Source organism: Electrophorus electricus, chromosome 8 (genome assembly GCF_041902795.1).
Source record: "Electrophorus electricus isolate QZ-2024a chromosome 8, ASM4190279v1, whole genome shotgun sequence".
In the NCBI taxonomy this organism is placed as follows: Eukaryota; Metazoa; Chordata; class Actinopteri; order Gymnotiformes; family Gymnotidae; genus Electrophorus; species Electrophorus electricus.
Genome location: NC_137504.1, coordinates 24,508,590 through 24,532,995, shown reverse-complemented (window position 1 = coordinate 24,532,995; position 24,406 = coordinate 24,508,590). Strand labels below are relative to the sequence as shown.

Sequence of the window (24,406 nt, the reverse complement as noted above, 5' to 3'; positions counted from 1 at the left end):
TAAACATGCCAAAAAACTCAGAATACTAGGAATATACTTCTAGAACTTCAAGGCAGAACTTCTTGGAGCACGTCTTGAAAGCCAAGAACTTACTAGCATCTTTCTTGTGGTACAGCAACTGAGAACAAGAATTCACGTGCTATTTTTCCAAGGTTGAAACTCTTGTATTCTGCAGAGATGTTCCAGGTTTAATACAAAAGTCAGGAGTCACTTATGACGCAAGCGAACGGAGACTTTTCATTGATTCATCAAGACGAAGCCTGAAAGAGGTTCTCTTGCATAACGGCAATAAATACGAGCCGGTGCCTGTTGCACACACTGCGCTTAAAGAGACTTATGAAAACATGGCCCTGATTCTTCAGAATATTAAATACAGTGAACACACGTGGCTGGGTTTGCAGTGACTTGAGAGCTATCGAACTACTGCTAGGTCATCAGCAAGGCTGCATAAAACCGTTTAGTCTCCTGTGCGAGTGGGACAGCAGGGTGGACAAGGACCACTAGGAAAAGAAACACTGGTGTCCAGAGTTTATGCCTGGTACCAAAAACATCAAGCACGTGAAACTGGTAGAACCTGACAAGATACTATTAACATCACTTCATGTAAAGCCTATGAAGTGTGAAAGCTTTGAATAAGCAAGAACGTTGCTTTTCATGCCTCTGCACCAAGTTTCAAAGTCATTTCTTGTTTTTGAGGGGTCGCACATCGGGGCACTCGTAGAAGACAATGATTTTGAAAAGACAATTGCAAATCCAAACAAATGTGCTTGGAACTTCAGCTTCAAGACCAGTTTCCTGGTTACACCAAGGCACCTAGACATGAACAGACTGTGATTGACACGTTATCTGTGTTTAAACAAAAAAACTGGTTTGCAGGATAAGTCTCAAGGTTAATTTTTTGTTTTCTCTCCTGCACTACTTTTCTGACAATTTGGGCAAATCTAGCGAAGAAATGAGTGAGCCGTTTCATCGAGATGTCAAAATAATGGAAACCTGCTATCAGGGGAGATGTCAGACTACTGCTGGATGTTACAAAGAGACTGTCCAGGTGATGAGGAACACAGAAAAAAATCAAAGAGGAAATGGTTCTCTCTGTCAGAAAGTTTATTTTATTTGGAACTTAATGCCAGATTACAAATGAACAAACATATGAGATTTTATTATATATTTTTTAAGGTGCTGTTGACAATAACAGTTATAGTGAAACCAATGAGAACAATGTAAATCATTTTGGTCATAAATCCTAAAAACGATAACGCTAATCCTTTGCGTTTATCGATTTGTGAAAAAAGATTCTGATGTGATGGCCAAATTTGTGTTGCATATTCAAAATCAGTAGCTCAAAATTATAGCGGATAACCTTCAAAACTGGAGACAAGTGATGTTTTTTGCCAGAATGCATAGCTGTGCTATTCACCCAAGAACCACAGTAATCAGCATGTGGTGGGTGGGTAGAAACTGAAAGGAGAGATAAAAAGAGAAAATTAGGTTGGAAAGGAATTAATGAATGGGGTGAATGATACAACAATAAAAGGGCAGAAGCACATGGAACTGAAGGTCAGAAAACACAGGCAGGACAATTATGCTTCTGATTTTGATGGCTAGAACAATGGGAGGGTAGAGGGGTCTGAAATAGCCAAACTATCTAAGAGCATATGAAGAGACAGGCCTAGCCCATATATTCACTCACTCTTTCCCTCTTTCTTGCCAGTGACCTTTGACTGTCCCCTTTCTGTGTATTTCTCTGTGTGCGTTGGCACTGTGCAGTCTGGATGTGAACTGGTAGGATAATAGGCCCATTGCAGACACAGAGGATCAATTTGCCTGGCTGACCACAGAAGTCCCTCCCATTATAAACGGACCATCTGCCTCCGTTATTCTGGCCAAAGTAGAGATGCCAGAAGCAGTGTTAAGTGCTGACAGACACACACACACACACACACACACACGTGTATATTTTCACATGTGTCATTTAAAAAATCGTACATATCAATCAAAGACATCATTCATACATAGTAATGCACACAGACATGATTACATGCGCGCGCACACACACACACCCACAGCCACCAGGGTCTCCTGTTGCCTACCCTCCAGCCCATTCTCACTCTAGCAGACGTGTTGTGAGTATGTAGCAAAACAGGAAAGCTCGATAGGTTACAATATCCATAAAGATGCTTTTTAGTTTTTCTTTCATAGTGACTTCTAAAGACATCATTAGAGTCCGCCACTTCAGTGCTCTCTCACACACACACACCCACAAACACACACAAATGTAAATACACAAACACATAGAGTCAGTGACAGTCACTATGCACCTAGCATCCTCAACAGTAGCAAAACTGAGAGCCAGGCAAGCACGCGCGCACACCCATCCCTCTATTCATGCACCTCACCCACTTATGCCCATCAGTTCTGTCTCCATCCCTCTAATCTTTTATTCATTCATTCATTCATTTATTCTCTTTGTTTTTCAAGACTGGCCGTAAAGGAAGGTTGACCCACTTTCCCAGTAAAAGCTTATGTCTGATTGGACAGTTGTCTATCACATTTGTGATAGATAGGACAGCATCGATCAGTGTGATACAAAAGTCAGTATATGTGGTAAGGGGACATTTACATTTACAACATTTAGCAGACGCTCTTATCCAGAGCGACTTACAAAAGTGCTTTGTCATTTACTCAGAGTACATCCTAGCCAGTACAGCAGGTTAGAGTCCAATATACAAATGAGCTAGAATACTGTAGAAATACAGGGATCAATGCTGATACATAGAAGTGCGAAACCAGTATATACTCTATATCAGACAACTCTATATCAAAGTATACCTTCTACAGTTTCGCTTACCCAACAGGTGCAGGATCAATGGTCATTTTAAAAATTCCACAAATAGTTGGGTCTTCAGGTTGCGTTTGAAGACTGCAATGGACTCCAGACAGCCAGTGGAAGTGTGTTCCACCATCTGGGAGTCAGAGCAGAGAATAGTCTCCATGCTTGTTGTCCATGAGACTTGAAGCTTGGTGTTTCAAGCCAAGCCCTACTTCAGGTTCGGGGTGCTCAAGGTATGGATCAGACCATGTCTATCGTATGTGTGATAGAGAAGTCAGTGTCTCTCATATATATGCTAAAGAGGACAGAGTCTATCGGTGTGATGGAGAGGGCAGTGGGTATCATATGTGTTCCAGTGTGTTTCTGTTTCAATGTTAGCAGAGACAGAGATGCATTTCTGTCATAAAGTGAATCAACGCCAAGGAAAATCACTCCCTGAAAAACATTATTCTGTATTAATAATGCCTTTTTTTACTCAACTTCATTATCATCTCTTTCAAAAATGTGAGAACATTCCATTAAAAAATCTGTCTCTGTGATGGTGTGAAGGAAGCCAAAAAGCACACAGAATCTGTTGCTTGTTTGTTGTTGTTCTCATTGTACATGTGTGAGTGTGTTTGAGTGTGTGTTGGGGTGGGATGGGAGGTCGTCATCTCACCCCCTCCCCCTACCTGTCTTCACTGATGGACAACAAAGGAAAAACTCTAGAGACCTCACAGCTTGGCCAGTCTGGGGCTCACAAGCGTGACGCGCCTAGCTGCCAGAAAAATCACTAAAGCAGAGCAAATCTTTTAAGAGAAGTGTCAGAGAGGAACACACACACACACCAGACAGGTTTCAGGTCTGAAGCGCTGTGTTTACCAAGCGAAGAGCGAGGCTCTGTTGGGCGGTGGGTTTATTCGAAGCAGCATGAAAGCCCGGCTGTGTGCTGATCCGGATGCACGCTCACACACTCACACTTGCACAAGAATGAAGCCCACAAGAAGCATATTAAATATGCAAGAGGGTTTCAGTTTACTAGGAGGTTAAACACAAATATGTGCTCAAGTGTAACACACGCACACTCCCTCCCTCTCTCTCTGTGTCTAGGGAGTGCTAAGAGTAAGTAATCTGCAGGCTCATAACTTGCTGTCCTAATGAGCAGCTAATCGGCGCTGCTTCACTGCCACAGTCCACAAATCCACATTCAGCACCACATCTGAACTAGAGCTCAAATAAAGCCCAACTACAGACCAGCCGCAGCTCAATCACAACTCAACTACAGGGCAACAAAACATTCTGCCCTTCCTGAGAAGGTATAGAACTTTATGCACATTTAGTTCTCACATCCTCCAGGGCATTAGAAGAATTTGGAGGGGGAGTGGTTGCTCAGTGGTTAAGGTATTTGATTTGTAATCGGAAGGTTGCTGCCAAGTTGCCACTGTTGGGCGCCTGATCAAGGCCCTTAACCATCAATTGTTCAAGTTTTACTCAGTCACAATTGTAAATCGCTTTGGATAAAAGAGTCAGCTAAATGTTGTAAATGTAAATGAAATAAGAACCTTGCAACTAGAACTCAAAATGGTTCCAAACGTGTTGGTCTACTCCGTGTTTCTGAGCTATTTGGTCTACTCTGTTTCTGAGCTGTTTGGTCTGCTCTGTGTTTCTGAGCTGTGTAGTTTAATCTGTGTTTCTGAGCTGTTTGGTCTACTCTGTTTCTGAGCTGTTTGGTCTGCTGTGTGTTTCTGAGCTGTTTGGTCTGCTCTGTGTTTCTGAGCTGTTTGGTCTGCTCCGTGTTTCTGAGCTTGTTTGGTCTGCTCCGTGTTTCTGAGCTTGTTTGGTCTGCTCTGTGTTTCTGAGCTGTTTGGTCTACTCTGTGTTTCTGAGCTGTTTGGTCTGCTCTGTGTTTCTGAGCTTGTTTGGTCTGCTCTGTGTTTCTGAGCTGTTTGGTCTGCTCTGTGTTTCTAAGCTGTTTGGTCTGCTCTGTGTTTCTGAGCTGTTTGGTCTGCTCTGTGTTTCTGAGCTTGTTTGGTCTGCTCTGTGTTTCTGAGCTTGTTTGGTCTGCTCTGTGTTTCTAAGCTGTTTGGTCTGCTCCGTGTTTCTAAGCTGTTTGGTCTGCTCCGTGTTTCTGAGCTTGTTTGGTCTGCTCTGTGTTTCTGAGCTTGTTTGGACTGCTCCATGTTTCTGAGCTTGTTTGGTCTGCTCCGTGTTTCTGAGCTTGTTTGGTCTGTTCTGTGTTTTTGAGCTTGTTTGGTCTGCTCCGTGTTTTTGAGCTTGTTTGGTCTGCTCCGTGTTTCTGAGCTTGTTTGGACTGCTCCGTGTTTCTGAGCTTGTTTGGTCTGCTCCGTGTTTCTGAGCTTGTTTGGACTGCTCTGTGTTTCTGAGCTGTTTGGACTGGCTGTGTACACAAACCTTTATTTCCCCTTCTGTCACTTTTACCCCCCAAAGAGCCAGTCAGCCTAAAATATAGCCCTGCTAAACTGCACAAGGATGACATAGGAACAGTAGGAGAAAGACACACACACACACACACACACAGCACAAGCTGTTCTTCTTGTGGTGCGCCTGTTTTAGCTCCTTAGCCAGGCTTCTCTGTTAATGCGAGGCTGAGTCTGAGACAGTGCGAGAGAGCAAACTGCTCATGCCCGGGTCAGATACACCACAGCAGGGCCTATATTTGGAGGACCTGGCCTGCCCTCACTCTCCATGCCAGCAGGGGCATATTCAGTTACGCCAGTACTGAAAACCTTTCAGCAGTCCGGAAAGCTTCTACTTCATGCTGTCTCTCTCTCTCTCTCTCTCTCTCTCTCTCTCTCTCTCTCTCTCTCTCTCTCTCTCTCTCTCTCTCTCTCTCTCTCTCACACACACACACACACACAGACACTCACACAGGGACAAACACACTCATCATCATCAGCTCAAGTATCATGCACGTGAACGAACACTGACACACACACACACACACACACACACACACAGCTCTCAGAAAAGGCGCAGAAATCTCCTCTGTCCCTCTTTTCTCACACATTCCTCCCGCCTACTTCATTATTGTCTACTTCTGTCAACTGACAAGCAGGCACTTGCCTCTGTTGCCAAGGGAACAGGCCAAAGCCAACCAAAGCCAACAGGAGCTGAGTGACATACACACTCTACACTGCTTAGGTAACACACACATATGCACACGAAACACCAGTACAACAGCACTGACACCGCAACATGCAACCCCAGACCAGCACAGCTTCAGCACGGAACAAAACACCAACATTAATCCAGTAGAAGCTTCTTAAGATCCTGGAGTGCTAGATCTCACACAAGACGCATGATGTTGCCTCTCTGCTCTTATATTCTTCCCGTTTACACGCAGGATAAACAAACAAACAAGGGCAGTGTGTTCTGCTCTAAAAAGTTCAGTCTAGGAGGGGAAAACAGTTCATTGGGCTGCAAGGTACAGACGTTAGAGTCAGTGCTGATTATTCCTATTGGTTTATGGGTAAAGTTTATGGAAGTTTAAGGCGAGGCAGGGTTAATTCTTATTCCACCCACTGTAGGGCGGTAGGGAGTGAGTCAGAAGCGTTTTACACCCTGGAGAGCACAGTAGCTACAGCACATAAATGGAGCCATTTCAGAGCCCATTTATGTAATAAGGTACTTATATCTCTGCTCACGTGACTTGTAACATGGCCTCTCAGACACAGAAGAAGAAATAACCTCCAGGGGTCGTATGTAATGCCCAGATTTCTCTGGCCTTGCAGACTGATGACCTTAGTGTGCATGTGTCAGAAAAAGTCCACAGGGCCCGAGGGCGGTCCGATCCTGACCTTCATTGAGGGTGTGATCCGGGGGGATGCAGGCCGTCATGAACTCCCACAGAGCCCATGTGGGGTGCAGACTTCAACAGACTTAGACGAGGAATTACTCAAACATGGACACAACAACATATAGGTAGGATTTTGATCACAGATTTTTATTTCAATTGAATTGGCATATGTCATATATGAGACGATAGTTGTGTTAACTTGGAACTGTTTTAAAGTTTGTTCCACTGGCTGTAACACTGGCTCTTCCTCTCTCGTCTGTTTTAAGGTCAGTTGTACGCCTCTAACCAGTTGTGGAGGATAAGAGCCTGAACTGTGGGATCAGGTAATAAACCCGTCTGTCTCCAAGTGCCAGCGGCGGTTCTTAAACGCACAAGAACATAAACAGGAGGCTCAGTGATAGTTACATTACATCTTGTTTCCAGTGTCGTGTCTTGACATCAGTGTTAATCATTGAAACGAGTTCCTTATATGGCTTTTGACATGCATGCGAACTTGCAGATTCAAGCAGACTTGATGTTGTCCTGGCTGGTGTTTAGGGTGGTGTGGTGACAGGGACTGATCTCTCCTGGCTGGTGTTTAGGGTGGTGTGGTGTCAGAGACTGATCTGTCCTGGCTGGTGTTTAGGGTGGTGTGGTGACAGGGATTGATCTGTCCTGGCTGGTGTTTAGGGTGGTGTGGTGACAGGGACTGATCTCTCCTGGCTGGTGTTTAGGGTGGTGTGGTGTCAGAGACTGATCTGTCCTGGCTGGTGTTTAGGGTGGTGTGGTGACAGGGATTGATCTGTCCTGGCTGGTGTTTAGGGTGGTGTGGTGACAGGGACTGATCTGTCCTGGCTGGTGTTTAGGGTGGTGTGGTGACAGGGACTGATCTGTCCTGGCTGGTGTTTAGGGTGGTGTGGTGACAGGGACTGATCTGTCCTGGCTGGTGTTTAGGGTGGGTGTGGGTGACAGGGACTGATCTGTCCTGGCTGGTGTTTAGGGTGGTGTGGTGTCAGAGACTGATCTGTCCTGGCTGGTGTTTAGGGTGGTGTGGTGACAGGGACTGATCTCTCCTGGCTGGTGTTTAGGGTGGTGTGGTGTCAGAGACTGATCTGTCCTGGCTGGTGTTTAGGGTGGTGTGGTGACAGGGATTGATCTGTCCTGGCTGGTGTTTAGGGTGGTGTGGTGACAGGGACTGATCTCTCCCTGCTGGTGTTTAGGGTGGTGTGGTGACAGGGATCGATCTGTCCTGACTGGTGTTTAGGGTGGTGTGGTGACAGGGACTGATCTGTCCTGGCTGGTGTTTAGGGTGGTGTGGTGACAGGGACTGATCTGTCCTGGCTGGTGTTTAGGGTGGGTGTGGGTGACAGGGACTGATCTGTCCTGGCTGGTGTTTAGGGTGGTGTGGTGTCAGAGACTGATCTGTCCTGGCTGGTGTTTAGGGTGGTGTGGTGACAGGGACTGATCTCTCCTGGCTGGTGTTTAGGGTGGTGTGGTGTCAGAGACTGATCTGTCCTGGCTGGTGTTTAGGGTGGTGTGGTGACAGGGATTGATCTGTCCTGGCTGGTGTTTAGGGTGGTGTGGTGACAGGGACTGATCTCTCCCTGCTGGTGTTTAGGGTGGTGTGGTGACAGGGATCGATCTGTCCTGACTGGTGTTTAGGGTGGTGTGGTGACAGGGACTGATCTGTCCTGGCTGGTGTTTAGGGTGGTGTGGTGACAGGGACTGATCTGTCCTGGCTGGTGTTTAGGGTGGTGTGGTGACAGGGACTGATCTGTCCTGGCTGGTGTTTAGGGTGGGTGTGGGTGACAGGGACTGATCTGTCCTGGCTGGTGTTTAGGGTGGTGTGGTGACAGGGACTGATCTCTCCTGGCTGGTGTTTAGGGTGGTGTGGTGTCAGAGACTGATCTGTCCTGGCTGGTGTTTAGGGTGGTGTGGTGACAGGGATTGATCTGTCCTGGCTGGTGTTTAGGGTGGTGTGGTGACAGGGACTGATCTGCTCATGACAGCATAGCAGGTGGGAGATCACCACAGCCCACAACACTCACTCACTCACTCTCTCTCTCTGTCTCTCTCTCTCTCTCTCTCTCTCTCTCTCTCTCTCTCTCTCTCTCTCTCTCTCTCTCTCTCTCACAAACACACATTAAGGCTGTAGGGGCCCAAGAACTGTTGGTAAAAATGTGGTTTAGTGTGTGCAACGAACCCACGCAAGAGAGAGAGAGTGAGAATACGAGGGAGAGAAAGAGAGAGTGAGAATAAGAGGGAGAAAGAGAGCAGGAGAGAGACAGATACCTGCCCAGGAGAGATGCCAACATTACATAAACATTTCTCGGGTGCTTCACCAGCAATACGAAAAAGATAGTAAGATAGACTGGGGTAGTTGTGCCCTACCACACACACACACACACACACACACACACACACACACACACATGCAATGTGCAGGTTTCTGATTTTGACAAGCAGAGAGCACAAGCCTTTATTAGAGGAAATAAACCTTTAATAATCTTTAATAATCCTCTGTTCGTGGTTTCATCCATGCTATATCTCCCTGTGTTCCATCTCTCCACCCTTCTTTCTCTTTGCCTCATTCTCCCCTCTCTTCAATAAACTCCGCTCACAACATCACCATCCTCTCCGCTGGCCGGAGGTTAGCTAAGTACCTCGCCACGCGGGAGAGAGGTGCTGTTTCACACGCCAACACAGTGACACGCTCGTGCAGGGATGCAGGAGCTCTAGAGAGGCAAAGTGAACAGCAGAAGTAAGATAGATCGCTGTCACGCTCATCACCTTAAAAACAGAGAGAGAGAGAGAGAGATGCTCCACGGAAAGGCATACTGCAAGAGGTACGGCTACAGAAAGAGAAAGAGAAAAGCACCTATAGAAACGTAAAAGAACAGAGAAGTGCTGAGGTCGTGAATATATGTGTGAACAGGATCTCCACCCCAGCCCTGCACACATGCTAAAGACAGCCTGCGAGCTTCAGCAGGCAGCACCAAGAGCCGCCGGCCGAGAGGATGGCACAAAGCAGCCCAGGGAAGCCTGGTCTGTATCAGGCTCCCACACCATGCTCCCCAGCCCTCCCGCTGCTGTTCCGCGCTCTGCCGGAGAGAGAGAGGGAGAGTTGCCTTACCTTTGTCGTTACGATGCAGAGGCAGTCCATGGTAGAGAGAAGCCAGGCGGGGGTAAATCCAACACCCCGATCCCCCTCTCCCCTCACCCCTTCCCAACCTGCTCCTGCACCAGCTCTCTCTCTCCCTCTCTCTCTCTCTCTCACTCACACACACGCACTCTGCCTTTCCCCCTTTACTGTTCTTCTGTGGGTCTCTTTTTTGACTGACTGAACCAGAGAGGAAATAAAGACAGGATGGAGGGAGGGATGAAGGGAGGGGGGGGAACGTAATGCAGGAGGGGGGAGGGACAGAGAGAGCGGGGAGGGAGAGGGTGGGCTACGTGTTTCTGTTCAAAGACACTAAAGCTGAGAAAGAACACGACTTCGTGTGAGAGGAGACGAAACGGGAACAGGAAGGTGTAATTAAAAGAGGATGAGTGCGGAGAGGAGAGGTGATGAAGGTGGAGAGGGGGGGGGATCGCTGACAAAGAGGAAAGGAACACGCCAAGGAAGAGAGGGAGGAGGGAGGGAGCATGAATGAGAGAGAGAGAGAGAGAGAGAGAGAGAGAGAGAGAGTCACTCGTGCACCATAGATGCATAAGACACAAAACAAAACAAAAAAAAAAACAATGAGAATGCTCTACATTAGCAGGACTAGAGCAGAAAGAAGAGGAGTCGACCCGAGACGCGAAGAGGAGGGCGGGAGACAGGCAAAAGCGCTGCTTCTTGTCCAGCCGTTCTGCAGCTGTTGCCTTAGCAATGGTGCAGTTGTTGCCGTGGCAATGGCGAGGGTTGTTGTCATGTGGCTGAGGCTGAATTCAGGAGAGCAGAGTGTGTGTATACGTGTGTTTTAATCAGAGAGCAGAGTCAGGGTGTGAGTGCTTTCTGTGTGTGTGTGTGTGTGTACTAATCAGAGAGCGGTAAGGAACAGTCATTTTTATATTCTGGTGGCTCTCCTTTGGAGGAGCTCGGTTTGTCTCTGGAATGAAAGAGTGGGAGAGAGCATGTATTACAAGCAGGCTATTTATAGCGAAGCTCATATCATACGTTCTTATTTGCTTCTTTTCAGGTCTTTGTGTGGGTTAACACTCACGCTCACACTCCCCCATAGCACAGCCTTAGTCTCTGCACCACACAGCTGGACAGGAAACGAGGGATGGAGAGACAGAGAGATGGAGGGACAGACAGATGGACAGAAGGCAGAAGAAAGCAACTCCTTCATTATAACAAGACGGAAGTGTTGAAAAGATGGGTGGGTGTTGAGAGGAGAGACTCTGACATTTTTTTTTTTTTGCGTAGAACAGCAAATCCTTTCACACTGGCCCTTTAAGACAGTGGACCGGACCACTGATGGGAGAGAATGTGGGGGAGTCTGAGCTTCAAAGCCTTTCTATCAGCAGCAATACGCATATACAAAGGTGAGCTCACCCCCGCTCACTACACAAACCCCCCCTAGAGTGAGGAGCAATGGTGCAGAAATAAAACAATTCTCAATGATGATCACATCCTAAGTCCTGAGGGGGAGAGTAGAGGCAAGGATCCAACCTGCTGCTGACACACGCACATTAAGTCTTGGGTGACCTTACTGAATCTTGCCTCTCAGTTTACCTGTGTTCCTGCTGTGCTGCACCTACCAAGCATTATGATACACTGTAGCGCGCACACACACAAACACAGGAATGGCTAATTATAAATCCAAGAAAACCCTCACTATGAAATTCTTTAATTTCCAAATATACATCCTTGAAATGAGGTCACAGAAATGAATTTGCTTTATTATGATGTCAGCTAAATAAATGCTGATGAGTGCCTGGTTTGGGAAATGCGCAAAAGGAAGTGAATGATGTCACAGAGGACACAGGCTGTGACTCACAGGCTTGAAAATGACGTCACGCAATGGCCTCACGGTAACAGAGTGGCGTGGTAAGGGCATGCGACAGTCTGGGCTCTGCTCAGGCCAGGTTCTTGGGCCCCCGGCGCCAGCTGGTCTAGCACCCCCCCTCCCCCCTTAGCACACATGACTCATCTCTCTCTAATTAGGCAACCTGTCTGACTGGGTCTTAAAGCCAGCAGGCTTCCAAGCCCAGGTGAGCAAAAGGGCTCCTGTGGCCAGAGGAGCTATGGCTGCCAGGCTGAGGGTGCGTGTCTGGGCCAGCGGGCCAGCGGAGGCCGCTGTTGAGGTGAAACCCATTAAATGTGTTAGCAGAGGAAGGAACGACGTGTGCCCCGCCTACCCGGCTTTGTGTGTGAATGTGGAAGGTGTGATGTGGCTGGGGGATTGTAACAGCATACTGGAGAAAACGAGTGTGGATTATGGAAGACTGTTCATTACTGTTCATCATGTGGAGAAGGAAGAGGAAACGGCCACCTCACTGCTCTTCCCACAGCATGGGTCTTTAAATGGGCTTATTTACCTTATATACCTGCTTACATAACTGTGTATACATTCAGCATCCTCAGATATGTTCTTGGAATTACAGATGGATTAGCAAGTGTGTGTGTGTGTGTGTGTGTGTGTGTGTGTGTGTGTGTGTGTGTGAGTACCACATCCCTGGAGTTAAAATATTCAGTAATTCAATACTAAATTATGTTAACACACAAAAACTCTGACAAAGCTAAATGTAAGTAGAACCTAGGAAAATTAATAATTCACACACACACACACACACTCGGCCATGCCCACTTATTGCCTGGTGATGAATCTACATCTAGCCTGTGAAAGGGCTCTTGGGAACTGCACCAGTGTGTGACTGTCCTAATTACACCGGCACTTCTGATCACTCAATCAAACCAACGTCGCAAGATTGCCACGTGCTGTAGCTTCAACACAACTGTGCATAACTGTGAATAACTCTACTCACCACAGACTTACAGGTGCTGCCAGAACTGTTAACAACTCCAGCTACTGCTAAACAGTTCTCACTGGACACATGCCCCTCCTAGCAGCATTCCGCACACATAAAGACATAAGACACATCGAGCCAGGCGTAAAAGTTGTGTTCTGCAGACTAGAACTGCCTGCGCTCAAAGCTGAGCGCATACGAATGTCACTGTTTCCGTTTTGTACGTGATGAAGTAAAAGTGTGGATGAGCTTTGAAAGCTTGCGACTATTAATACATTTGGTGTGAAACAGTGACACCATGTGCCCACCACTGCAGTGGTATTGCTCGGGCATTTGTGAGGGGCAGCTTTGAAAATGGAATTATAAATGGAAAGATTATCACAGAATGCATTTAATCTTTTAGACCACAAGGAGAAGAAGCATTCAGACTAACATTTTTAAGTATACTACTATTACTGTATTACCATAGACAGTTGCCTTCACCCTCTTTTCCAGCACTTCCTTCAACCCTTGGTATTTTCCGAGCTTCTCGTGTTCCCTTTTCCTAATGTCGCTATCACTTGGGATTGCCACCTCTATCCCTACAGCCCTCTTCTGCTATTTGTCCACCACTATTATGTTTGGTTGGTTAGCCATTGCCATCTTATCCATCTGTATCTGGAAGTCCCATTGGATCTTAGCATGGTCATTTTCCAGCACCTTTGTGCAGGTTTATCCCACTTAGACCTTGGAACTTCCAGCCCGACTCAACACAAACGTTTCTGTAGACTATGCCAGACACTTGGTTCAGACGTTCCATAGACGCCCTGCCTGCTGGTATCTTGGATCCGGCTGTTATGTGCTAGACTGCCTCAGGGGCATCTGACACAGCCTGCATCTGGGGCCCTGCCCAGTGCGATAGATCCCAGCTTCTACTGGTCTCATGTTCAGCACTTGTTCCTGTGCTGCCATGATTAGTGCCTCCGTGCTCTCTTCAGGCCTTTCCAGCCATTGGTAGGTATTCTCCATATCTGTCACTTCCACTATTTGCCCATGGTACAGTTTGTTTATATATATATATATATATATATATAGAGAGAGAGAGAGAGAGAGAGAGAGAGAGAGAGAGAGAGAGAGAGAGAGAGTTTACAACAGAAGCGAGTACACCCCTTTGTACTCACTTAAACATCAAATTATTCAAAAGTGTATCACCTCTTAATTACATTATTTCAAAGTTAATAAATAGAGCATTTTCTCTTATGCACAATCAAAAACAGATACTTTAGAAATACTATAATGAAAATACCAAATCCCAAAGTAGAAACTTAATGCAACAAAAGTGAATATACTTATGATCACTGACAAAATTGAGTACACTTGTTTTTCAGTTTGCCTGATTGCATAAACTTGGTTATTAAATGACCTTTGAACAGCAGCTCTTTCTCAGTTTTGCACCTATGGACTGTGTGTATATGCATGTCTGCATCATGGCTCCACACTAATTGCTAGATGTGTTGACAAATCCAATTGTGAAACTTCACAATAATAGAAAAGGATACAGGATACTCTCACCAATCAAAAATCAAAACACTGTTGCAGAAGTAATCAGGAGGTATAGAACAAGCCGTAGTGCCACTCAGCGAAACAGTAGAGGCTGCCCTTGTAAAATAATGCTGTGGACAGTGTGCTACTTGCACAGTCTAGCTCTGAAAAACAGGGCCAAGTGCTTGGCTCAGAGGCTATCAATGAAAATCAGTTTCTGCGACAACTTGGACAGTGTGAAAGTCAGTCTCTATAGGAAAAAAAAAACGAATATGGTGAGAAGCCTGATGTTTATTGGGAACACATTCTTGGTCAGATGAGAATAAAGAATGTGAGTTTGGCTCACATGGTGTCTGGCATGTTTGTCATAAAAATGGCCAGGGCTACCACAGTGACTGCACACGTCACAGGGGGAGATGGCATTTATAGATGGTACCATGAACACTGGCTGACCACATCATTCCCAGATGCCAGAAGTTTGGTGCAAGCTAGAATGTTTGTTTGTTTTTTTCTATGAGAAAAGCACAAATATAAAGACAGCATACAAAACAGACAAAAACAAGCATTCAAACATACAAAGGCACACACGGTAGTCCCGGTTGGTAACTAAAATATTAAACAAGTTTTTTATAGCTTTAGCAGTACTAGTAATGTTGTCCAAGTGACACGATTTGGCAATGACATCTCGTACCACAGCCTATTTTAAAAGCTGGGGTAGCCACCTGGTGGACACGGGCGGACACATCACGCCACATGAAGAGCGCGACGAGACCAAGCAGCTCTCATCTCAGAATGACCACTAGAGGGTCAAGGAGACACGTGACTAGAGGGGTTTCTGTTCCTGCTGTGGGATTCTGTTATGGAGGTTGTGTAAGATTCATAATACGGGAGGGTTGCGCAGTTGGGCTACAGATAGGTGCGCTATAAATGCTTACGTGACTACTTATTAAAAGCTAGTCCTGAATAAACATTTCAAATAACCAGAAACCGTTTAAGAATAGACACGGTAAAAGAAAGGAACGTGGTTTATTATCCAACTACAATTATTTATTGATTTCAACAAACATCTTTCTGTTTAACATTCAGCTGCTTCAGTAAGGATTTATACCTCGTTTATAAAATACTCGACTGGAAATCAGTCGAGTGCGATAGAGTACAGCTCTGTCCAGGTCCGGACTCGGTCCCGTTCCCGGGGGACCGACGCCCTCGTCCGTGCACAGGCGGCAGGATCCGAGCGCCGAAAAAGCGCCGCGTAGTTTCATGGCTCGTCTGCTCGGCTCGAAATCCGAACAGGCCGCCGCCTTGCGGCAGGGGAGGACGTGGTGCGGGGAAGGGAAAGAAAACGGGATTCCACTGCAAACGAGTTAAACCGGCCGTTATTTCGTCTTGGGATTTGCACGCTCAGAATACCTTGCTGAAAAGTGCAGTCGAAGAGCCGACCACAAAACCCGCTGAGGTCATCCAAATCCGAGCTGCGGTCCCTACCTTTTCTCGCTAAATGCATGTGGCTAATTGAGTGAGTGTGCGTTCGCGCGCCTACTGGTTTCCTCTGCGCGAGAGCGGTAATGAAGGCTCACCTTTTCTCTACAACCACTTTATGAGCCACACGCTAAGTATCTAAATATTCAGACATAGGGGTCACGTTTCACACTTCTAAAGACCATCGTTTAGGCTCCCTTGCGATGTCAACTAATCTGCAGAACGACCAGTTTCATACTAGCGTCGCTCTTCTGAGTCACGGTATCGGTATAGCAACATCCGCACGTACAAAACCAACTATTTTGACGTGGCTACAAATGCTAAAACTAGAACCAACACGCACACACTGAAATAACTCCTGGCTGTTAAAGACCCACAGGTGCTAATGCCCACCCTACCACACCCCTCTTAATGAAGTGATCTGATTCATTGGTGCAGCTTTCAAACTAGCAGAAAGCAAAATGTTCCAAAATGAGGTTTTATTGGAGAAGGAGTCATGAAGTTAGACTTTAAATGTGTGAGAATTAAGAGTTGGCCATAGGGGGAGTGGGGTTACAGTTTGAGCATGTGTATTAGTCTAAAAAAGACATTCCTGTTCAGTCGTAGGCCTGCTCCCACATCACCCTGCACTATCACACCAGTGTCTACGAGCTGGCAACTGCATTTGTTTCAGACTTTCCAAGGACAAAAACAAAAAAACACAAAAAAAACCCAGAAGTGAACACCAGACTCCAGCTGGAGGAAAGAAAGTACAATCCAACAGACATTGTACAAGCAACAATTTAAACAAATCCAAATCCTCTGCTTAAACATCAGGGGGCAAAACAAAGCAAAATGCGCGCGTGCACACACGCCCCATTCGTTATGGGCGGTCAGAATGGATCAGGTGTGATCAGTTTAAAAAGCTGGAACACTACAACTCTTTCTGTGAAGGGAGGAACTTTACCCATGGGTCTTTCTGTGAAGATCCTGGTTCTTCTTTGCTACAAGTCATGAGTTATAGTAGGGCAACAGAGTGGCTTGCTACAGACACCCTGCAGGGGGCAGTGATGAGGGGGTCATCTGGGCAACAGAATGCTGTTGCCCCCCATACCCATTTACCTCCCTTCCCCCAATCACACGGAGTATGAAAGACAGGTTCAAATTCCCTGAAGTCCAAACGCTCCCTTGACCCCAATTTGAAACGTACAAAAGGATGTTTAGTTGATGCCTTGGTTGCGATCCGCTGGCAGACATGTCCTAGCAAACCTTCTCCTGTGTGTGTGAATGATCTGTAGGCAGCTCAGTTTTGAAAACCTCACTTTTGAGGAGCAGATCCTTTGTGAAACAGGTAGATCGGTCTTTGGAAACCTGTTGGACAGGATTAGAATTAAAAAAAAAAATGGAACGAGAACTTAATTCACACAATCAGCCTAACCTGAGTTTCCAAGCCTAAATCATGTTCTTTTCATTATTTATTAATATGAAATTAGACAGATGTCCATTTTTCTGTTTAAATTATACATCAAGTAAGCATTTAAGGTTTACAATGCATGCTCCAAACATCGGTTTTTAGTAACCTTTTATACTGAAAGTGTTGTCTTACATGTACATTGAAAAATGCCAATTTTTAGGAAATCTATAACCATGTCAGGACAAGAGAGCAGAACAGGAAGAAGGATTCTACAATATTAGAATGATTCCAAATTTAGGTCACTGACCTCTGTTTGAGCTCTTTGGGGTTCCGATGAGCTCATAGCTGGAAAAACCAACCTCAGTGGTCAGATAGGCGGAAAACTGCTCCGGCTTGAATCGGATGCTGTAATAGTTCTTATAGATAGCCTCCTGCAAACAAGTCAAAACCCACACATTACTGCAGTGACCCTCACCAGCAAGACTGGGACCTTATGGCGTCATAGCTACAGACATATCCTCAAGCCATCTTCCACCATCTATGCACCACAGGGGTTGTTCAATGCGTCTCAACACTCAACGAGGATTCTCCCACATACATGGCCGTCCCCTCACACACTGACGGGAGCAGGTCAGTGCCGGCCCGGAGAGGCCACTGCGCCCATGTAGAGGGACGTTTCTCCAAACCCCCAATGGGGTAGTGGGGATTTGCCCATGGCCAGTGTGAGCCCTGCAGTGGGGAAAGTAACAGCAGCTAGGAAGGGTAGTGGTGCAATCCCAGCCAGCTGGCCCCCACAGCACAGTGCACAGAGAGAATGTTTCAGACCAATGGGACACCAACTACCAGGAGAGCAGCAGCCAGCAGAACCCTGGGTGCACACTCACATGCACTGATGGCTTTTCCCTCAGTTTCTGTTATTCATTTCTGCTGATCTGCCACTTGCTCAAACCATGTCCAGCACCCATTCCCCCGAATAAGTATATAAAAGGAATTACAGAATAATAATGGAAACACCTAACAATGTTAACATAAGAAAGAACTTCAATTCCACCAGTGTGTTTTGAAGGTTTTTTTATACATCACTAATCTACTGCACCTGAGGGACACACTGTACATACATTAGGTGAATTAAGAGACAACAGTCTTGTCCTTGGCAAGTCAGAAGTCACTTCTGTTTGTAAGCTTCATAAAGTATCAAATTTGCAGCAGAACTGACACCACAAGATAAAAATTCAGAGCTGACTAACTGCCATCATGACATGGCCTAAGAGTGTCTGGGAATGTTTGGTTTGCCATGCAGATATGTTCACAGCCCAGATACGATCACAGCTGAGACATGTTCACAGCAGGCTTAACGCAGGGCTGAGTGCTATCAGACGATTCTGCCACAGCTCTTTCCATCTCAGTCATTTTCTAAGCTGTGTGGGTTTGTCACACTTTCATACTATGTTACTCTACCATCTCACCCTGCTATCGGTCCTTCCACATCAACATCCGCCTGTACACAACCGCCTCTGAGTGCGACTTTACTTTCTAGTCTAGAGCTACCACACAGTGAATAATGCAACTCTGGCCTTTCAAACTCACGTTCTCTGAGGTCAACAGTGAGATTGCCGCCTGTAGACATCTTCCTGTCTGGATGTGGAATCCAATCTTGCGTTCAGTGATCACTAGTGGGTATTACATCAGTTAATGCAAATGGCAGGCAACTCTGTCAACTCATTCCTAAATAAAGGAAGGTACACGGTCCTGGGACTGGGTGGAGAAATGCTACTACAGAGGAAAGGAACCCTCAGCAGCATTTATGTAGCCTCACAGCAAGCTTCATCTGTGTTCTCACACACACTAAAGAACAGCATCAGCCCCCTGAAGGACGTTGTCATTAGCCAATCGGGTGAATCCAGCAAGGAAAACACTACTGCATTTATGTCTGACTGTCCTCCACAGGAGAGAACGTCTGTCCTGGCACCAAGTGGTGTAATGAACAAAGACGACTCACCAAGCACTTAAATAAATAATAATAATTTTAAAAATAAATAAATAAATAGAAACACCCCACCACAACAAACGAACAACTTGTACTGTTTTCCACTCTAGCTAGGGCCTGACCGTATTCTTGACACTGACATATGCGCGCATGAGGACATGCATTTGACAGACTACAAAGCACTTCTGTACACTGCTCTGGACAAAAGGTGTCTACCAAATGCTGTAAATGTAAATGGAGGAACATTACCTTCCTGTACAATTCCGCTCAAACCCAAACCTGACAACAGCTTCCTGATAGCTCACTTTTTCTGTGTGTTTTGAGTTTGAGCTAAACTCTGCTGAAGAGTAATGTTATGTTCCCTGTTGGAGGGCTGGAGATCCCTCCACTAAAGTCTTTGACAGTCACCTAGCAGGACTGTGGGCATGTATGTGTGTGTTTACCGTGAGTTTCTTCCTCTTGCTGTAGGAGGACCAGGGCTGCGGTTCAAGGATGAAGAGTCCACCAGGGCGGAGGTGGTGATAGACTCGATGGAAAAGGCGCTTGAGGCCAGCATCGCCCCAGTTCAGGTGCACCCACTTGGTGACACTCAAACACAGAACTACATCAAACTCTTCCCTCTGGGTCTGGAGCAGTAAGTCACTCTCCAGCACATAGTTCCCCTGGGGGGGGGGGGGTTGGAAGAAAGAGAAAGAAAGAGAAAGAGAGAGAGAGAAAGAGAGAAAGAGAGAAAGAGAGAGAGAGAGAGAGAGAGAGAGAGAGAGAGAGAGAGAGAACATGAGATGAGCAATGCAAACTTGCCAGGCCAATACAGTTGTTCGTTTGAAACGGATTCAAATGCATATTGTAAGCACATATGAGTAATAGGAAAGAGACGCACGCGCGTAATTATTTCTATGTAGTGATGCAAATGGACAGATTGATAGATAAAAACAAACACGCGCACGCACACAAACATTGGTAATAGTTGAGCAACTCTGCCACACCCACCATCAAAATAAGCCATAGCGCAACATGTTAGTGTCGCGAGAGGAGAGATCACGTCATCGCAAAAATCAAACCCAAATACAAAGCACTGATTATGCTAAGCTAACAACGAGCTAAGCTAACGCCTTACGCTTCAGTGCAGAAGTTGGCGTGAGATTAAGGCCTCACCATTGAAAACGGTAGGCTAGGCTAAGCTAATAGTTCACGTCCAGCTTACTAATGTGCACTATCCGACACCAGACACGGACACTCGCGCAACAGAGAGACAGAGAGAGAGAGAGACTGAAGGAGTTTGCAGTCTTTTAGAGAGCAAACAGCAGTACTGGCTGAACAGTACTCTGAAGCCGTCAGACTGGCCGCCTCTGTCTTTACAGCCAAAACCAGTCAGTGCTCCATCATCCTGAAACCCAAGAGAAAGGCGCTTCTGCTGGGCTCACACACGCACAGGCTGAACAGTGCATAAAGACAACTGATGACTGGTCGTACACACTGAATAAAAATCTAACTACACTAGAACCTGTGAGACCGAGTCCCCTCAGATTTTATCATCATCATCATCATCTGCTGCACAGAGGGACGCCATGTTTCAAGCATTCCACCTTTACCTTCACAAAGGTGACGTTAGCAGGGAAGTCGCCCGGTGGCAAGGTGTGTGTGTCGGGGAGCGGAGGTGCAGCGATGGGCCCCCTGGACATGCGGAGGGAGACAGGGAATACATGATTCCCGTTGGGGGAGGCCACATCTCCCTTCTTGCCCACTTTCTCACTACCCGGATGGCCCGTCGTCTCCACAGCCGCGCTCTCTCCTTCGACCCATCCCGTCTCCGGGACGTCGTCTCCCTCTCGAGGCGTGTCCGTCTCCGGATCCTGGGCCGCCATTCCCTCACTCTCTCCCTCTCCTTTTTCAGCCTTCGTTCTTTGCTCCTCCACCTCCATGCCATCCTCCTCCTCCGCCTTCTCCCCGGCTTTGCCACCCTCTGCCTCCAGCCCTCCTCCTCCTTGTGCCACCATGGCCCCTTTCGCTCTGCTCCTGTCACTGTGGCCGGCGCAGCGAGCCTGAAGCGTGTGCACCTCGGAGAGGTAGTGCCGGATGTTCTGTCGGGCCGCGTGGATCAGCCTCCCATCTATGTCTAGACCCACGATGCGTGCTGGGCGCCAGCTCTTGGCGATGGACAGGGTCAGGTGACCTGTGTTGCAGCCCAGGTCCAGCACGGCCTTGCCCTGGAACCACTCGGACTGTAGGACATGCACCCGAGGGTCCTCACTCAAGCCTGGGTTCCGGTAGCCATAGTACTTGTTGTAGTTGCCATACTGAAACTTCTGCTGCTGCTGCTGCTGTTGTTGTTGTTGTTTGGGTTTCTGCCGACTAGGGGTCCTCTGCTGCCTCCGGTGGTTGGGAGGCTGATGCGGCCGGTCACTGGACCCAGCCTGAGTGCCCGTGGCTGGGGTGTGAACAGGCTGAGGGGGTCGTACTGATCCAGGAGCAGAACCTGGAGGTCGGGTCTTGTCCCAGCAAGGGGCGCCACTGCTCTCGGACCTGCTGGTGGTGCGCCTGCGTTTGCGCTGCCGGTGGGAGGGGGCGGTGGGGGCATGCGTAGCAGGGATGGTCAGTGTGGTGGTGTCTGATACAGGTGTAGTGGTGGTACTCTCCTCCCCCTCCTCTCGGCTGGGGACAGAACTCAGCCCACTGGGACACTTCGTCTCTCGGACGGGTACGGAATTCGACTCCACTGCTTCCTCCACTGTGGCCTTGGGCTCCTGGCTGTCCGCCACACTGCCCAACTTGAAATGCAGGCCTGAGGACTCTACTGCTCCTTCTGTTTGCAAAGCTGAACTCGTCTTACCCCTCTCAGACTCGGACGGGTCAGGCTGGGTCGGTGCACCGTCGCCCCCTCTCCCGGCTCCACCTCCTGCTGCTCCAGCTCCGCCGTGGTGCCTGTTCCGGTGGCGCCTTCTGCCCCCGCTGCTCTTCAGGGGCGTGAGCAGGAGCCCTCCGTCCCCGGCTGTGCAGCCATTCAAGTTGAGCGGGTCAGTGATGTCTCGTGGGATCAAGATCTCAACGGGGTCTCTGCTCTTGGCTGGCAGGGGCGAAGACTTGGGCGTCTCAGCGTTGAGCGCCCGGTTCACCTCCTCGTCCAGTAGACTGTTGAGGTTGAGCGGGTCAAAAATGTTCCCGCCCAAGAGGAAGTTGGTGGGAAGGACGGACTCGCTCTCCGAGTTGGTACGGCGACGGCGTTTGCCAAACATGGGGTGCTTGAAGCCGCTGCTCATCGTGCTGCGACGCTTGTTCAGCCGCTGCTGATGCTGGGGTCTGGGCTGCTGCACGCCATTTTGGCTCTGCAAAGCGGGATCGGCTGCAGCCACTACACCGTCGCTTGCAGGCCGACAGACCGTGTCAGCCATTTTGGGTAGGTGTTCATCTTCCCTGACAAGGTTTGTGACTGTTGTTTCTGGGGGTCGCTGGGAGTCCCTAGGGCAATGTCCTGAAAGTTCAGTGAGTTGTTGGGGTGGTGGGGGAAAGGAGAGTTCCCCCGACTTATCGCCAGATAAAGCAGTCTCTTTATCAACGGACATCTCTATCATCTTGGAGTAAGTACCGTGCCAGCTAGCATGGGGAGAACGGACATTGGTCTGAAACATAAAGAAAAGATAAAACATCAATAAGTTAACACGCACATAGACGTCCCTAGTTTAGGAAGAATTTTCTACCAAAACAAAGACTCAAGACCACACGTCCATATGCAAGTACATTCAATGTACAGTTACTTACAGCCAAAACAAACTGTTGGCAAGACATCAAGCTTCTTGATTTCAACTACTGCCAATATCAGATGCATGTGTCTAGAGCAGCGACTCCGCAAAAGAAAGTAAACGTTGCCTTTACGTCCGAAAGCATGAACCCACCTTTTTTGTGCGTGCCTTGTGCGTAACCCGCCCTCCACAAAACTCTTGAGGTCGCCGTAATTTCGTATAAACCCGCCTCCGAGCGTCACATTTCCCCGGAACTAATTAATAAGTGATAGCTACACCAAGACCAAGCTCAAAGCGATGGGACAGAGAAGAAAAATGTAAAAAAAAAAAAAAATTTAAAGTGTCTATTCAGGACCGGTCCCGGTAGGCTCACAAACAGTCCGGTCGCTACTCTCCGCCTTCTCTTAAAGCGACACAGCCCACTTGCCCACCTCCCTCTCCAGCTATTCTCTCTACGGCGAAGGAAAAAAAACACCACCCGTGTGAGTCCAGCAACTGTCGCGCTAGCGCTAGCAGCTCCGGGCTAGCAAACGTCAGTGAGTTAGCTAGCTAGCATGGCTGCTGGCTAACGTCATATTACAGATCAAAATAATCAGATTAAGGAGACACAACCTCTCAAAAATAAACATTGAATGAGTAAAAATGTACAGAAATATGGAATCAATGGATCTGTGTGAAAATGTGAATAATAATGACCGCAACCGGTTTCTTTTTTTTTTTTTTTTTTTTCGTTTTGTTTTAAACTCCTATCTAGCCAATGGCAGCCAACTTTCCACTCATCTGCAGAATCTCGCTTTGGTGAGCAGCGGTCCTGCGTTTTATATAGTATTAGAGCCCTCGCGCATTTTGACGAGCAACCGATACAGCCAATAGCTGCTGAGATAGCGCGTAACTTACATTTCATAAACCAATGGTTTAACCTTTAGGGAAGGCCTACCCTACTTTTCATTATATAGGAGACCTGCCCGGTGCCTGGACAAAACTCGTTTATTTCTGTTACGACGTCACCTACCTACCAGAAAATATTAATATGTCTTATATTAATGTTCGGCGTCAAATAAACGTAGATTTGGATCATTTTGGTTATGAAAGTGTTTCCATTGTTAAAATCCTTTGACTGTTTTTAATTATTTTCAGGCTTCTTTACAGGCAACGAAAAGTCCAACTAAGCTTCTACACACCAAACGAGTAAATAGATCTGTGTTTGTGAGATTTCATGGACAGACTTGGTATTTATTGGCATGTATGACAAACGGTATTTATTCACTTTTGCAACAACCGTAGCATTATGCCTAAACTAACTTGTATCAAAAATAAATACAATCAATTCATGAACCGCTTCTGTTCCCTCCCCCCAATGTATGTGGTTAACAGATTAACCCTCAGAGGCTACCGGGAAATGCATTTTTTAATTTCCGCAACTTTCCCGTTTGTATTGTGCTGATTTTAAACTCGCTCTAAAGGTGTTGTTGAGCATTAAAATAAGCAAACAAACAATAACAACTACAACAGCAATAACGGTTAACGTACCAGGAATTTAACCGACGTTTTCCTCTAATGTAGACCTATAAACTAACATTAGCAGGTCCAGCATAGGATGACTACTACGAGAGAGGAAGTGCTCTAATTAGAATCTAATTTTAGGTATGCTAGCCTACTGTCATATAATGCCATACACAGATCCACCAGAGTAGTTCTCCTAAAACAATAAACGACCTCAACTATGTAG

General features: G+C 47.0%; 1 protein-coding gene and 1 long non-coding RNA gene across 4 annotated transcripts; one reads left to right on the top strand and one right to left on the bottom strand.

Moving 5' to 3' along the window:
- Nucleotides 1-4,133: 4,133 nt before the first annotated feature.
- On the top strand, nt 4,134-11,731 carry LOC145658906 (uncharacterized). The gene is made up of 3 exons (XR_014124753.1): nt 4,134-6,751; nt 6,893-6,949; nt 10,787-11,731. It is a non-coding gene; the product is annotated as an uncharacterized LOC145658906 (long non-coding RNA).
- A 3,357-nt stretch (nt 11,732-15,088) lies between these two features.
- mepcea (methylphosphate capping enzyme a) lies at nt 15,089-24,311 on the bottom strand. Of its 3 annotated transcripts, none has more exons than XM_027025232.3 (5): nt 24,208-24,311; nt 20,533-22,557; nt 19,384-19,602; nt 17,261-17,384; nt 15,089-16,910 (listed from the first exon to the last, which is right to left on the bottom strand). In XM_027025232.3, exons 2-5 carry the CDS (start codon nt 22,507-22,509, stop codon nt 16,858-16,860), a joined length of 2,373 nt encoding a protein of 790 aa, XP_026881033.2. In that variant the 5' UTR covers nt 22,510-22,557; nt 24,208-24,311; the 3' UTR covers nt 15,089-16,857. The 3 variants fall into 3 exon arrangements, with proteins under 3 accessions (XP_026881033.2, XP_026881032.2, XP_026881031.2); XM_027025231.3 differs by lacking the exon at nt 24,208-24,311 and adding an exon at nt 22,831-23,454; XM_027025230.3 differs by lacking the exon at nt 24,208-24,311 and adding an exon at nt 22,697-22,837.
- Between the last annotated feature and the right edge of the window lie 95 nt (nt 24,312-24,406).

Coding starts and splice junctions, on each gene's coding strand:
- mepcea (XM_027025230.3), bottom strand. CDS start 22,723: ATGTCTTGCCAACAGTTTGTTTTGGCT. Junction 17,385..19,383: donor GCAAGAGGAAGAAACTCACG/GTAAACACACAC, acceptor ACTTGTTTGCAG/GAGGCTATCTATAAGAACTA. Junction 16,911..17,260: donor CCCAAAGAGCTCAAACAGAG/GTCAGTGACCTA, acceptor CCTGTCCAACAG/GTTTCCAAAGACCGATCTAC.